The 16,403-nt window shown below is 38.1% G+C and overlaps 1 protein-coding gene and 2 long non-coding RNA genes across 4 annotated transcripts; all 3 read right to left on the bottom strand.

Moving 5' to 3' along the window:
• Positions 1 to 2,328: 2,328 nt before the first annotated feature.
• LOC112163704 lies at positions 2,329 to 9,697 on the bottom strand. The gene is made up of 2 exons (XM_024299984.1): positions 9,566 to 9,697; positions 2,329 to 4,143 (listed from the first exon to the last, which is right to left on the bottom strand). Exons 1-2 carry the CDS (start codon positions 9,695 to 9,697, stop codon positions 2,329 to 2,331), a joined length of 1,947 nt encoding a protein of 648 aa, XP_024155752.1.
• Positions 9,698 to 12,378: 2,681 nt separating this feature from the next.
• LOC112166637 lies at positions 12,379 to 13,853 on the bottom strand. 2 transcript variants are annotated; one of them, XR_002923348.2, is made up of 5 exons: positions 13,776 to 13,853; positions 13,292 to 13,466; positions 13,054 to 13,164; positions 12,827 to 12,890; positions 12,379 to 12,437 (listed from the first exon to the last, which is right to left on the bottom strand). It is a non-coding gene; the product is annotated as an uncharacterized LOC112166637 (long non-coding RNA). The 2 variants fall into 2 exon arrangements; XR_005800780.1 differs by lacking the exon at positions 12,379 to 12,437 and having other exon boundaries at positions 12,759 to 12,890.
• A 1,809-nt stretch (positions 13,854 to 15,662) lies between these two features.
• On the bottom strand, positions 15,663 to 16,185 carry LOC112202652. The gene is made up of 3 exons (XR_002937511.2): positions 16,040 to 16,185; positions 15,872 to 15,954; positions 15,663 to 15,761 (listed from the first exon to the last, which is right to left on the bottom strand). It is a non-coding gene; the product is annotated as an uncharacterized LOC112202652 (long non-coding RNA).
• Between the last annotated feature and the right edge of the window lie 218 nt (positions 16,186 to 16,403).

Below are 16,403 nucleotides of genomic sequence, written 5' to 3'. Positions count from 1 at the left end.
TGAATAGTTATACAAACTCAACAAGTTTGTACCTGAACACGTGACCAGATCTTGCCCTTCTCATCGTCTGTTACTTGTTTCCATGTTTCTCTTATTATTGGCACCTTCCTTCGTGCCAATACGCCTATATAGGACTGCAACTCCTTAGCCACCTTCCCACAGGGAGTACCTTTTCTGTTAAACAGAACCATCTTCTTTTGTCTACGACTCTTGCGGCTTGTAATGCGTGACATGCTAACCGCATTCCGTTTCAGCAGCTTGAGACCTCCGGTTGATTCATTTTCTGCATTTTTTGAACTCCCCTTCTTCAAATAAGATGCATCAGAACATGTTGGTGATGTGGAAGACTTGGCAGACTTTGTCTTCTTATGCTTGTGTCGCTTTTCCTTGGACTTTGACTTCTTCGCTACACTTGCAGATTTTGATGAGGCCATTATCTACACACACACAAGGCACATTAGACTTAAATACTTTCAGAAGTAGTATATCAAAACAAATAATAAAACTATGGAATTGCAGGACAAGTACGCAGCACAAGCCATCAATAAATAGTGGGATAAATACAAATTTAGTTTGCTTGAATATGTTAAGAGGACACAATAACTCAGAATTCCAAAGTACCATCACCAAGAAAAGAAAAATTAAATAAAAACCAAAGCAAATACAAATAAATCAAACTGCTCTATTCCCCATCAACTAATATATCCTCGTCTCCTACACGCATGTAACCCACTGGTTCCTCATCGATCAAGTCATCTAGTGAATGGATAGATGGCATTGTACTTGCGATTGGAGGGAGGGAAATAACGGTGTCCCCAAGCTCATCAACCTGAACAGAATCGATGTAATCTTTCTTTGGGGGACTTAATACGACTGACCACCTATGATCTATAGGGTCTTGAACATAAAAGACCTGCTCCACACATTTTCCCAAGACAAAAGTGTCTTTTACATGACCTTTCCTATTCAAATTCACCAAAGTGAACCCAAGATCATCTACTCTAACACCCTTCTGATTCTCTACCCAATCACACTTGAAAATCGGAACCCTAAAATGATCATAGTCAAGCTCCCATATTTCAGCAATAACCCCATAGAAGCTCATGTCTTCAGTAACCACATTTTTATCCTTAGCACTAGCTACTTGGGGTGTCTTAGCAACCAAGTAGACCCCACTACTTTGTGTAGTACAAAGATCATCGCGCATCTTTGTGTTATATTGCACTCCCCCTATTCTATAACCGCTAAACTTTGGTACTTCATTCCCTGGTTTATCTGCTAGCCACCTCACAATCTCAGGAATATCAGCACCAGGTTCATTAAGTTGAAAAGCAACCTGCAAAATAAAGAAAATGTTTAAAACAAGCTATTCACAATCACTAAACCCACAATTCTCTACTATATATGTAAACTTTAATTAAACTGAAACTACTTACCCTTTCCTTCACCCAATCAGCAAAAGTCTGGTTTTGTTTATCGATCAGCCACTTTTCATTTTTTTTGTACTTTGGAAACTCCCTCTTCAAATACTCCTTGTGTTCCCTACACACAAAATCAGTGATTATTAATATAGGAAAACCAATAGAAGCAGAAAATACATAAAACTGTAAATAAAGGGGTAGTGACTTACAGAAAATAGCTTCTGAATTCATCGGTGTTTTGAAGCACACACAAATGAGCTTGGTCATAGTCCTTGCCAAAAACAGACACAACAGTAGCACCTGAGGTGGGTTTGTCATCTGTGATGGGAGCCTCTGGAATGCCAACAGTCTTGTCGTCGAAGAAAAGTTCAGCTAGAAACTCAACCGCTTCTTCAACAATATAACATTCAGCAATGCACCCTTCCGGAAGATGTCTATTTCTCACATATCCTTTGCACACCTTCATATATCTTTCGAAAGGATACATCCAGCGAAAACAAACCGGTCCACATAATTCAACTTCTCTAACCAAATGGACCGTTAAATGTATCATTATGTCAAAGAACGAAGGGGGAAAATACTTCTCAAGCTCACATAAAGGTTCTACAAGATCACTTTGGATTTTTGGCAGCCTTAAAGCATCTATGGTTTTACTACAAATTTCATTGAAAAACATGCAAAGTCGGATTTCAGCAACTCTAACAGGTTTTTCCAGCACACCTCGGATTGCAACAGGGAGTAATTGTTGCATTAAGGCATGACAATCATGGGATTTAAGTCCGGTCAGCCTTAAATCCTCCATCGAAACAAGGCTGGAAATGTTTGATGAATAATCTTCAGGAACCTTCATGCCATTAAAACAACCACACATACATTTTTTCTCATCTACTGTTAGGTTCCAGCTTGCCTATGGCAACCACTTCTTTTTCGGACCATCTAGATTGGGCTGCAATCCTAATCTTATACCCAATTCCAACAAATCTAACCGAGTCTTCAGTCCATCCTTTGTTTTTCCGGGAATGTTCAACAACGTCCCTATTAGACTATCACACACATTTTTTTCAATGTGCATGACATCAAGGCAGTGCCTAACAGGGAGATATTTCCAATATTCAAGCTGAAAAAATATCGACTTCTTCTTCCAACAAGGCCTCGTTTGATCCTCAGCACCTTTGTAAGTAGGAGGAGGATATTTCTTCCCGTAAGGCCATTGTGGAACTTCTTCTTCCAACCTTCTCAACAGTTCCTCTCCAGTCAACGGAACTGGAGCTGGTGAATGTTCTGGATGGTTATTTAAAGCAGCTTTTTGTTTTCTATAAGGATGGTGTCTCCCTAAAAATCGTTGATGAATGGTGTAGGCCATCTTTCCTCCGTGAACCAACCTTGTAGGTTCTGTTTTATCAAGACAAATCGGACATGCATTGTAGCCTTTAACTATACTCCCTGAAAGGTTACCATATGCTGGAAAGTCATTGATTGTCCATAATAGTAAAGCCTTAAGAGTAAAAGTTTCATTCCTAATAGCATCATAAACTCCACTCACTCCTTCCCACAACAACTTCAGATCATCTATTAACGGTTCAACGTAAACGTCAATGTCGTTTCCCGGTTGTTTAGGCCCTGATATCAATAAGGTAAGCATCATGTGTTTTCTTTTCATTACCAGCCATGGAGGCAGATTGTAGGTTACCAAAATTACGGGCCAACAACTGTACTTGCTGCTCAATGAACTGTGGGGATTGAATCCATCTGACGACAATGCAAGTCGTAGGTTTCGTGGTTCTTTACCAAAGGCTGGCCATTTTTCATCCACTAACTTCCAAGAAGCTGAATCTGCAGGATGACGAATTAAGCCATCCTTGTTTCTCTCTGCAGCATGCCAAATTAAATTCTTTGATGTTTCAATTGATTGAAACATTCTTTTGAATCTGGGAATAGGAGGAAAGTACCACAACACTTTTGCAGGTACTCCCTCTTTTTCTTGACCGTTTTTGCAAACTTTCCACCTAGAAAGACCACAAGTAGGACAGATAATGTCATCGGAAAACTGTTTTCTATAGAGAATACAGTCATTAGGGCAGGCATGTATTTTGGTGTAATCCATTCCTAATGCACTCAAAATCTTCTTTGCTTCGTAGACAGAAGCAGGTATCTCATTTCCTACGGGAAGATATTCAGAAAAGGCAATCAGCCAGTCCGAGTAAGCCGCGTCACTCATACCATGCTTTGCTTTCAAGTTGTAGAGCCTCACAAGCACATTCATCTTGGTGTGCCTAGTGCAACTAGGGAACAAGGGTTTGTTGGCATCATCAACAAACTTCCTGAACTCATTGCACTCACTTGAAAGCTGCTCATCCTCATCGCCTTCTAAGTCCACATCACTATCCAATTGTACTTCATAATCTGCCCCCATGTTGCCCTGAACAGTGTCAGACTCACTAGACTCTGTTTCATCAATGCTTTCACTATCTGTATCTGATCCTGACTCCACTACAACCTCCCCATGTTCTGTCCATTTCTCATATCCCGTGTCAATCCCATTTACAAACAAATGATCCCTTATCACTTGAGCAGAAAAATCTTTCACATTTCCACACTTTGTGCAAGGACAACAAATACGATTAGGGTCTCTAGCATTTTCCAAAGCAAACTCACAAAACTCTGCCACCCCTAACTTATATTCATAAGACCTCCTATCAGCATGCATCCATGACCTATTCATCTACATTAAAATAAAAACATAGACCAAAACTAAGTCATCTATCAACAAAACCCCAATAACATATCCTACATGCAATCATTAAGTTCCATAATCCTAACAAAAACAAAAAAGCTGCTCAATTTGAAAAACAGAAATCAATCAGAACATACTTTAATCAGAACCCCTTTTCAAAAAAAAAAAGATTAATAATAATAAAACAGAAACCAATCAAAACATAATTATATTAGAGTCAAAGAGAAACACTTTATATCACAATATATCACAATCATGTTATCCTTAATTAATCAGTAATAGTATATCCCCACTCCCCCAACTAATCGATTATCCCATGCAAGCTTAACTCAACTCAACCCTATATATATATATATATAGTAATTGAACAGAGAACAGAGAACAGAGAATAATTTATGTATTGTAATTGCAAATATTGGCACATATATTCCAATGCATTTGATGTAGATTATTTTTAATCCAGATCATGATAATATTGAAAATCAAACCAACTACTTGATGCATAAAACCATCACAGCACAGAACAGTAATGCCTTCTAGCTTCAACATATATAACAACTCATAATACCAGCAAATGCATTCCAGCTTCAACAAATGCATTCAACAAAACAAAGGCAAAGAGTAGCAGTCAAGCGACACTCACCAGTCAAGCTACCTCCTTACAACTCCAGCAATAGTAGCACAACCAACAATAACAGCTCTCCAACAAGAAAACTCTTTCTAACAATAGTCAGCTCCTTTAACATGTACTCCTAAACACAAGCCCATAAAGGTAATTAGAATTTAATATAGGAAAATTTACCTATATGTACATATCCATCAGGACCATCACCAGATTCGTTCAATCCACAAAAGAAAAACAAATACCAAACCGACCAGTAATTAATTTTGGGAACAAGCGAGGTGCTTGGGACTAATTTTTATAGCTTTGGGAGATATATATATATATATATATATATATATATATAGATGTGTCCCAGACCTGCCATACTTGTTTCCCACTGCATGAAAAGCACCAAAGCTATAACCTAAATTTATATTATTCCAGATTTGAGTTTATTAATTGGTGAATGAAACCGCTAAAAGCTTAAGAATTAAGGTTCTATAATTTTGGTGGAAAAACTTGCCTAGTAAAGGCAGAGATCTGTATTACTAAGCAGAAGTTTCTCTTATCTATTCCAAGTTACTATCAAACTTATAATGGCTAGAAAATCTGTTATCCCTAATAAGAGCTCTTCTCCAACATTCCATGTGACAACATGATGGTACATGTAGCATTGAAAAAACATATAAATCGGTAAAATAAACCAAAGTCTATCATCAAACAAAACAGAAACCAAAGTCAAAAGCATATTTTGCTTATAAAGCTGCATCCATACAAAAGAATCCTTCACAAGTAAAGCTATGTTTTCTGCATTTCACAAATTATGGTTGCAAAACATAGATGAAAGTCTTAACAGAGAAACTGAAAAGCAAAGTACATTTATAGAATACAATAAGACACTAAAACAGAATAGAAATGTAGGCCTTAGAAGAAAGAACAAATGAGTTCTTACATCATCTGCTTTTAATTTCAATCCTTAGATTTTTTGCTCAGCTACCCTTGCTTGGGCTTCCAGTTGGTCTTTTTCTTATTCTGCAATATGATTTCCTCAACAACCTGCTAGGAAACAGAAACATTACACATGCAACAAGACAGAATATATAATTAACACAATTGACAATCTATAAAAGCAATGTGATCAAACATAGAATCCAAACTCCAATGCTCTTGCATTTAACTCTTTTACTTAAACACCCAATAACTGCCCACCCAACAAAAGTGTGAACACTCTCCCCAAAGTTCTAGTACAATCATCATGAGTTCCCAAGGAAATAGATTACCATTACAAAAGTACAACAGTACATCAACTTAAACCCAAAATCATATTTTATAAATGCATCAGATTTCATGGCACATATATTCAGCGAATTATGCATTTAGTTGAAAGCAACTTTAATCAAAGAATAGCATATGTAGCATCACCAACAATGAACATAGAAGGGTTTCGGTTCTATTACATATGCATTGTTTATGAACCCAAATCAGAAGCAAAACCAAAATAGAGAAAGAAATTCTTCACCTCCTTTGCAAAAGCTCAGCTCGTCCAAGCACCAAAGAGCATTAATAGAACACTACAAAAATCACAAAGAGGGTCAATTTCTTATAACAATGTAACCTAGTTTCATCAAAAACAAAAACCCAAAAACCAACTTAATTACTATATCATTTATGGACTGATGAAATCACAAACGGTTTCAGTTCTTCTTCTCACCTTCCAAACAACTGACGAAATCTATTATCAAACCTAATAACTGAAAGGTATCCCAAGATATAAACTACAAATAACTGAAGAAGGTGAAAACCAACATACCAAATCGATTGCTTCGAGAAAGCCCTAAATCGAGTTGCTCAGAAATCCCCAAAATGAAGAACCCTAGCCTAATCCAAACCCCTTTCTCCTCCACCTTCTTCCCAATACAAACTGAGTTGAACTCTAATCAAACTAACGACAATCGAACCCAAATCGAACCCAAACCTATGAGTACAATTGAACCGACATCGATGGATAGAATCAAACTATCCATACGCAAATTGAGGAGAGGTTGGACGATTCGGTGATGGTGTTTTGATGAGAGATTACGGTGGTGAGTTGAAATTGGTGACAGTTTACTGTGAGAGGTTGCGGGGCTACTAAGAGATTATGAGTTTTTGGTTTTGCGGTAGAGATTGTGAGGTTTCCGTTTTGGTAGAAGTTATTTCTATGTCAGAAAATTGGTGTGTTATTAATTTGTCTAAGTCAAAACCCAACACTCTTTTTATTTTTTATTAATGCATCACACAACAAACACATCCCATTATGTTGTCTGATTGTCTACAACTTAAATTTCAGCTTAGGTTCCAAGGAGGGAAAGTTCCCGCCCAGCCGCGCTATGTACAATGATTTTGGTGGTACGATAAACAAGTTTCATTCAGACAACAGAAATAAGGTTTTTACGTTGTAGGATCCTCAAATCATGACCTATAAGTTCTCCAAAATTGTACGTTTTGGGGTAGAAGGAGTAGCATTTGGGGGCACATCTAGAATTGTCAATAATATATAATTTTATCATACAACACAAGTCTAAAACTGTTGTATGATAAATTGCAACCTAGTATCACACAACAGGTATAACCATGATGTTGTGCAATGTAGTACATATTTGGACCCAAATTTGTGTCAACCTAGGCGGGAAATCTGCCACTCTTTTTTTAATCATTCACACAACAAAATATTCCTGCCAGTGTTGTGCAATCACCTTCTCAATGAAAACATCAAAATTTTTACGGCCTTATACAACGTATGGTTCTTAGTCATGTTGTGTGATTGACTTTCCATCATCACACAACACTTTTTTTTTTTCGTTGTGTAAAAAGTGTTGTATATTGAGGTTATTGGCCTAGTGGTTCTACTAAATAAATTTCTTTCAATTTTCGAGACATGGAGAAATTAACAAAGCTATGATCCGAAATTAAATTTTTGGTCAACTCGTTAGACCTTTCTATTTTCTTGGTATACCTTAGCTTCCTTTATTTTCCCTTGAAATCGTCAGAATGTTTACTAAACGAACTTCTTATTAAGTTCGACCCAACCATCATTAGCCAATATAACTTCATTTCGGATACCAATTCCTTATGAACTTGATCAATTTACATTTTCGTTAACAATAACCAACTCACTTCTTTTCTTACAACCATGGTATCCGGAATGATAGTTATAGACATTCTTATTTTACACTTCAACGTTGATAAAGAATTTTTGCTAATTCACAAGACCAATTTCCTCTATACTAAACTGATTTCATCTTTTTCCTCTATCATGCAAGGTTTCCAACATAACTCAAACAACAAGTACCACTTTCGTTTCTAATATTTCACATAACCATGATTTCACCGAGTACACACAATATACGGCAAAAACATATCCGAATACCCAGACCCTTACCATTCTTCTTCTCCAAAATTAACTCCTCTGCTATGATAGCCTTTGACATGAAACTCGATTTCTTTAGAGCCTTCAAATCTACAATAACATCACCCCAACACTACCTCAACAACCATATAAAACCAAAGATTGTACAATTGCAGGGATAAGGTATAGTCTAGAATCAAGGCCTTACCCCCTTCTCCTTCAATGGTGATTCAATCAAAGACTCAGCTTCGGGTTCTCCTCTTTAAACCCAAATGCGGATTCTTCAAACCTCACACAATCTAATTTGAACAATGGAAATTAGGGTTTTTAGTCTAAATCGGAATAGAGGCTTCAACCCAGTCTTGGATGATGTAAATTACCTAACAGTGACAATCCCGTGATCGCGAGCGGCAGCGCTATGTGGTCCAGGAGACAGCGATGGCGCGTGCGGTGTCTCTGGTCGGAATCAGAGGTTGGCGTCTCAGAAACAGGTGGGTAGTGAGGCGTTGATTACATCTATAGAGGTAGTTTAGCTCGATTTGGACTGGAGGTTGGGGAACGAAGGCATGCAGAGCTAGCTACGAGTTCCGACGAGCTCGTACGGTGGTTTTCTGGCTTCGGGATTTAAGGCATGGTCTCCTCAAGGCTTGATGCTTCAATTTCTGATAATGGTGGTGTGAATCAGTGACTAGAGATCGGAGGATTATGGAAGGCAGTGGTGTCGCAAGTTTAGTGGTCGCGTGTGGAGGCTGGAGACGATGCATGGCGGTGCTGGGCTTGGGTTTTGGTCGGATATAGGATCTAGTTTGAAGGGTCGAGGCTGTGTCAAAAGGTGGTGGCCGAAGATGGTGTTTTCCGGCATTTGCAGAGGGAAGAAGAGAGAGAAGGTGCGAGAGGTCGGGGAGAGAGACGCGGCCAAGAGAAGAGAGAGGGAGAGAAATGAGGCTAGGGTTTTTCTCAAGTTCCTATTTATACTCGTTTGCAAGAAAAGTCAAATTTGCACTTGCAACAAGTTACGAAACTCTCCTAGCTAATTGCTTTCTGTTTTGGGCTCGTAACTTTTCTTTTATTTGTTTTTTGTCGGAAACTTCCTAACTTATTTCTCGACGTCGTCCTAGGCCCAAAACTCAATTTCGTTAAAACTAAAAATTCAAATCTTAACTACAACTCAATTTGCCTTCCTTTCAATTTTGCTTCGACGATCGTTCGTTTCAATGAACTTTAGTAACCTTTTAGGCCCAAAATGAAGGACTCTGGCCCAAACTTAAATTATAAGGCCCAAATCGAAGTCCCGACACCGAATTAATCTCCAAGGTCAATTTCTTCACTTAAATCAACTTACGGAAAAATCTTATTGGCAAGAAATTACTTTCAAAAATTAAATAAAATTTTCAGGGGTTCACACGTTTTCTGCTTACGCTAAGTTCCTGACTGATCCCGAGCGGGAGTTTTTGTTCCACCTCTGCGAGCGGCTCGGGTTTGGCGGACTGGATGGAACCACTAGGCCGACGATCGTTCAGCAGTCTCCCTTCAGTTCGGCATTTGGACATCTGTTCGTTGGTCTGCATGACCTGTTCCTCACCACGTCAAACTAGCCTCGAGTTGAGCGGCAACTGAAGGAGGAGATCAAAGGTCTTCAGAGGGAGCTGGTGGAGGCTATGGACAAGCTGGCGGATGTTGAACGGCACTTGACTAAGGAGGAATACGATGCTCTGGATACCCGCGGCAAGTTGAATGTCGCCATTGAGCGAGACATCGAGCGGAAAGAGTGGGTTCGCCAGCTGGAGCAAGATATCGCTTTGCTGAAAGATCAACTGGCGGCGAAGGCTAAGAAAGTTGAGATCCTTCAGCGGGATTCTGCCGCTAAGTCTGGGGAGGTGAAGTGCCTAGAGGAAGAGGTTGCTCAGCTGGAAGCTGAGAGGAGCCGCAAGGAGACCGGCGCCATGGAGGCATTCAAGCAGTCTGTAGAGCACAAGTAGGTAATGATGGAGGCGCCGAAGGCCAGTGCCACCGCTAACCTGCAGTTGCTGAACCAGAAGGGTGCCATTGACTGGGTCAAAGTGTCCCAGCCTGCCGGGTCGTCGAGTCAGCGGGAACCTGCGAGCAGTGCAAGCTGAGGGTGCCCGCTCAGGTAGCAGAGAGAGTGGTGAGCGTCCGGCGGATGACTCTCAGCGGACTCCACCTCCTACTCAATCTGAAATCTCCTATGCTGACTTCATGGCTGCTCACACGCGAGAGGATGGTACCATGGTGGCGCCAAGCCTTACCGCTCCTGGGTCCGATCAGACAAGCCGCTTAGCTGGGCAACAACTGCCACTGGAGGGTGAGGATGTTGCTGTTGCTCCCAAGAATCTGTGAAGACTGAGGCTTTAGCCTGTGTAATGCCGCTAAGGCCTTTATTATTTTTTTTTAGTGACAACATTTTTTTTTTTTTTTGGGGAGTCCCGACCCTTAATGAGTGCAAGAGCGAGCTGCTCTAGGGGTGGATATCTTGTCTCCGCCCCGTTCATACCTCTGCTGGCGTAGAACACTGGAAGCTCCTCCTGGCCCTCTCGTGGTACAATGGCACAGCTTACCACCGAAGGAGATATCCATATAAAGTAAGCCATCTATCTCTAACTGAGATGAAAACGAAAGCTGGTCAAAATTGCCAATCTGTCATGAAGACTTCTGCTGACCCTCAGTCACCAAAACTGTAATATCTGAAGCTCTAGAGGTGCAAAGAGGATGAGACCAACCGGAAATGAAAGTAGACTCATGAAAATACATACAGTTAAAATTTCACTTGAAAATCTGTCATGAGTCAAAAATCGTTGGCCTCCAAACTCACTGATCTGTTATGCAGTTTCTGCTGTGCCCTGTTTCTGACCTCTGTTACTTAGAACACTATATCTGAAGCTAGGAAGGTTCAAATTAAAAACTGTTTCTCCTGTATATAGAAGACACTAGCAATGACACCCGCGCTTTGCCGCGGGATTTGTTGTTGCTAACAATTTATAATAATAACAAATATGAATGAAAATGAGTTGATTCTTGATCAAAGTGATGGAATAAGACTTTCTTGCCTCCAAAAACGTTTTCGAGTTTACAAAGGATATCAACGCTGCAGGTTTGCTTTTTTCTGTTTTCTCAAATGTCGTATGTAAAACAGCTACAATCATAAGCTAAAAACGTAAATTGAAAATGTTATAACCGTACAAATTACAAAAGCTGATGTTTAAACCAGACGTATATTTACAAATTGCAAAATTGAAGTTAATCTCTGGAACTGCAGGGAGGTGACTTATGACTGACCATCACTTGATGTGCCTTTGGCAATGATTTTAAGATTCGAACTTCCCATTGAAGCTCCAACAAACCGTGAAATATAAACAGTTAAAAGTTTGAACTGAAATTTTTTTAATATATGGAGAAACTATAGTATTTCATCTTACCTTGGAAAAACTTTGGGGAACTGCTCTAAAAGGCCAACATTAGAATAGCCAGAAACAGGTTTAGTCATATGAAAAATGCATTACATTTATGTGTTAGAAACTGAAAGGGTGTGTGCTGTTATATGACATTGCATCATACATTCTGATATGAAAATTCAATAGATATAACTTTTACCTTCGAAATATCTAGATGGTCAAGCTTATGCCAAACAACAACAACTTGCTGAAACAACGCCCCAGGAGTAGTAGCTTCAGCAGCAATGGCAATATTGTTCTCACCCCAATCCAATATCTATAAGCGAAATAGCTCACCATGAGAACATTAATAAAAACAAACACAATCACCTGGTGCCTGAGGTTTCATTATATAATTCAAATACGACCACTTTCTTGCATATTTTAAAGCTGGTAAATGAAACATTAGACTTACACCACACACAATCACACAAAAGAAACATCTTGGATGGCTGTAATCAAGACTCAAGGTACACCATGCGATAATAAATATTAGGAATATGCAAACAACCTAGTTCAATATGTTCTTCAATGGAATCCCACAAAGTTATTTGCTTATTTACTGGAAATTAAAATTTCAAGACTTTCTTAATCGGAAAATCTAACAAACCAAATCTTCTACTAATCCTAGCCTGATAGAGATAATTTGACTCAATTTGGAACAAACAGACCAACAATATATCTATCTTTGTATTTCATCTTTGCTTTGATTTGTAAGAGCACCCTAAGATGGTTGCTGAGAATCAGAAGTTTAACAGAAGTGAGAGGTTAATTATATAGGGTTTGGGAACTACAAACTTAAAAAATTAAAACTAAAGTATCGCCAAATCCAAACAAAGGCCTGCAAATCGCAAAAACATAGATGTAACTCAAAAGTTTACTCATTTTAAATACCAAAGAAAATATAAAAAAATAAAAAATAAAATAAAATAAAATAACCATGAAAACAAAAATATGACAAAGATATGGTTTGACATGAACAATGTAACAAAAAGTGTGAATATCAATCAGCATTTGGCAAATCAAAGAAAAAGGGATAAAGAAAAGCAACAAATTTGACGCAGAAACTAAAACTAAAACCAAGCATAAAATCAAAGTTGAAAAACAATAAGAATGAAGACCGTCCATGCAATTACTAAAGCATTAACAGTTCCACACCCAATAAAATCTAAGATATCAGTAAAATCCTGAAACAGAAAGAAGCAACAAACTTTCAAGTTAAAAGAGTACCTTCTGAAGCTGAAGAAAAGCTCCTCTTCCTACTCATGTCCTTGAATCAGCAAAGCTAGGTGCACTGCAGAAAACACTACATTTTGTTTAGGGAAATCAGATAGAGAAAGAAAAATGCCAAAGAACCAACTATCCACTCACCAAAACTCCAACACTGAAAAATTTCAATCAGCAAAGCTGAGAAGTATTCAAATCTACACAGAATACAGAAATCCATATCAAAATACCTTTCTAGGCCAGCAGAACACCTTGGTATCCACGATCAAGCCTCCGATGGCAACTCCCCCCCAGTGATGGACCTCGACACCAAAGGCTGAAGCTTCAGCGTCAGTTCAAACCTAATGTCAATTGTGAAGCTGAATGTTAATGCATCATTTTGTAAAGAAGTGATGTTCTGGTGTAAGTGTTACTGGACCAAAACTAACAAACTAATAGGCAATGAAATTAGAAAGCAAAAATGATTACACTTTGAGAGCCCGCGCTTTGCTGCGGGTAGTATAACTTCATTAAGTGGTTCTTGTCACTACTTCCAAAGCCAAAAGCCACGCTGGCTTTGATGTGTCTGGATGCTTGTGGACATCTTTAGTAGGTTTGTGCTTTAGGTTAACTGTAGGATGGCCTTCAGAAGGTGAAGCACCATCTATATATAACAAACAAAAGAAAAGGTCACTAAGCAATATGAGTGAATATCAAAAAACTAATAAACCATTGAGATGACAGGACTTTTAAACTACATTTTCAAAGAAGCTACTTTAGAATCACCAGATTACTATGATTAGATATTAGGATGCTCAGGCTCATTCAAAAAAGAGCATACAACCCTTGTTCACACTTTTAGCATATATATTTTGAAGCTGATCTGGGACACAGAAAAAATGGTTTTAAATTTTTTCTTTCTACTTAGATTACTATAATTTTCAATGAAAGGGTCTATGGAAAAAATAAATACCTTTTTTCATATCTGCTAGAGCATCAGCCATGCCTTTTCGACCTGCTGTGCTACCTTGTAAGCTAAGAATGCGCAAGTCCTCAAGTTGGAGTTGATATCTATGCTTCTCATATGCTTCAGTTTCCTGCAAAAAATGATGTTGGTATTGAGATCAAAAGCCAACAAATGTTGTAATGATTGTGATCGAGTCTTAGTAAAAACAGAGATACAACTCACTGGGGGAATAAGTATAGTACTTACCCCCTATCGGAGCACCTTGCTGTGTCTATGTTTATGATATCTTTTACAGGAGATGTTTAATTTCATCATCAAGCACCGACTTGTTCAATTGTTTCTTAAGATTCTCTGAAACCTCTTCCATCGCTTATGCCTTTATAACAATATATAAGATCAGTAAATAATTCAACTCAAATCAATATACTATAAAAGATCAAGCAAACAAATGATAAAAGAGGTGCTGGACATATACCTCTAAAGTGTAACCGAGTGAACTCTAACCAATGATAAAAGCCAATGCCTCAGAGTTCTCATTTGGACTTATCCTCCACCTTCTCCAACGCTTTAGCTTCAGGGTTTCTGAGGTCATTATTATTTGTTTCATTTCTTGTCGAAGCATATTGCAGGCATATTTGGAAGCAAGATAAAGATAAATAAGCATGTGACTACATTTCAAGAAACATTCATATACAGTACAGTACCCTTTCAGTCTCTTTCACCAAATGTATAGATTATGTTGTCTCCATCTATTATTCTTATTCATTTTCATAAAGTAGGTAATGAGGACACACACACACACACAATATTCCTATACACCAAGTAATAAGCCCCAAAATCATAATCTAACCACAATCTAGAAAGCATACCTGAAAGGGGGATACTATGTCAGATCTATTGCATTGGAAATGCCCAGGCTGCAAGAAAAACATAGAGAAGATAAATTAAACATAATAATAATTTCTAAAAGATAGACAATGTAATAACCCGGTTCAACTATGATCTGCAATCACTAAACCCCAATCATCATAGTAAAAAGAAACTGAAATAATTCCAAAATATCTTAGCTCAGAGTCACCAAGTTCATTGATAAAGGAACCAAAGACAAATATCACTTTTCAGAATCCTATAACCAAAGTATAGATCCAAAAATAAAAAAGAGAATAAATTTTGTTTATAAGATTGTAATATCCAGATAATATCTACCCCCATCATATGCAAAAATAGTTTGATAAATGTAGGCTGGAGTCGACCATCTCATTGTTTACTCATCTTATAAAAATCAACCTTATTATTTTAAAACATATTGAAAGAGAAAAGGATTGATTACTAATCATAAAGCAAAAATCTGTTCAAGAGAAACCAAAAATCCATAACACATGATAATAAAAAGAAAGGCGAGTATATTCATAGCTCCAATTTTCACTAATCAAACAGAGAAATTGAACCTTCATAGCTTCAGTTTTCAGAAGATTATAAATAGCTGAGACTCGGAAAATCATTCGTACCCACCACCCAAAATCGTTCCCTTCCTCCCCATATCAAAACCAAATAATTCCAATAACTGATAAGAAAATTATAAATAGCACACAATTTGATGAAAGTTTTTCAAATTGCCAAAGATCAGAACCTTACCTTGAAACCATTCCAACGTTGCCAAGAATCCTCAGATGCAAGTACCCAACCTCATTTCTTATCAGAGAAAAACATGGAAATTGTTAGCAAAATCAATACTCTGTTTAATCAAAACCTCTGAGCCCAAATCCTAATTAATGACATATCAAGATTTATACTAATTTTGAAGAAATTTTTTGAAAAAAAAAAAAAATCAAGTCGATACCTCTCAAGAAAGCTCATCCCTGAGCTTATCCATGTAAGGAAAATTCAAGCTTGAGCACGAAGCACCAAACCTCTCACCCTTCTCATCTTCTCATGTTTTCTTTTCTTCATTCACAACAACAATTTCAGGCTCTACCTTCTCTTTCTCACTCTCTGCCCATCAAAATACTCAAATTTCAGTAAAAAAGAATAATGAAAGAAAAAATTGAGCATTAAAATTTTAAAATAGGGAAGAAATCAAAAAAACCCAAAGTGGTTTGTACCTTCTTTTGTAGTTTCTTCATTATCAAGGTCAAGAGCAGCCACTGGGATTGAAACCGGGCTTTTTCGCTGAACTGTCCGCTTTCTGAAACACCCAAAAAATCTTGAATCAAACAAAAGAAAGAATATAATTTCAATGTTTTCAATTAGATCAGTTCAACAATTAATACCTTCTCGATGAATTGGTGGGTTGAGTCTTGGACTTAAAAACATATCGACTCTTCATCCCAAAAGGCCATGGTGGCCGCCGATTTGAATCTGCGACTGAACATCAATTATGAGAACAAACTCTGGTTCTTCTTCTTCGTTGTTGTCTCAGCAAGCCCAGACCTCCTTTTACTTTTCTTTCTGTTCTCCTCTCTCTCTCTCTCCCCCTCGGAAGTCCCAAGATCCCTTTCTTCTTCTTCGATGCGCTAAAAATCAGCATTACCGTTAAGTTGAGAGGGAGGAGAGCGAGAGCGCGAAGAAAACTGAACCTTCTAGTCTTCTACTGTGGCAGAGAGGGAATAAGATTCAAGCAAGGATAGAAGATTA

The sequence above is a fragment of the Rosa chinensis genome, chromosome 5 (assembly GCF_002994745.2).
Source record: "Rosa chinensis cultivar Old Blush chromosome 5, RchiOBHm-V2, whole genome shotgun sequence".
Lineage (NCBI taxonomy): Eukaryota > Viridiplantae > Streptophyta > Magnoliopsida > Rosales > Rosaceae > Rosa > Rosa chinensis.
Note: the sequence above shows the minus strand (reverse complement) of the source record. Positions and strands in the feature narration are given on the sequence as shown.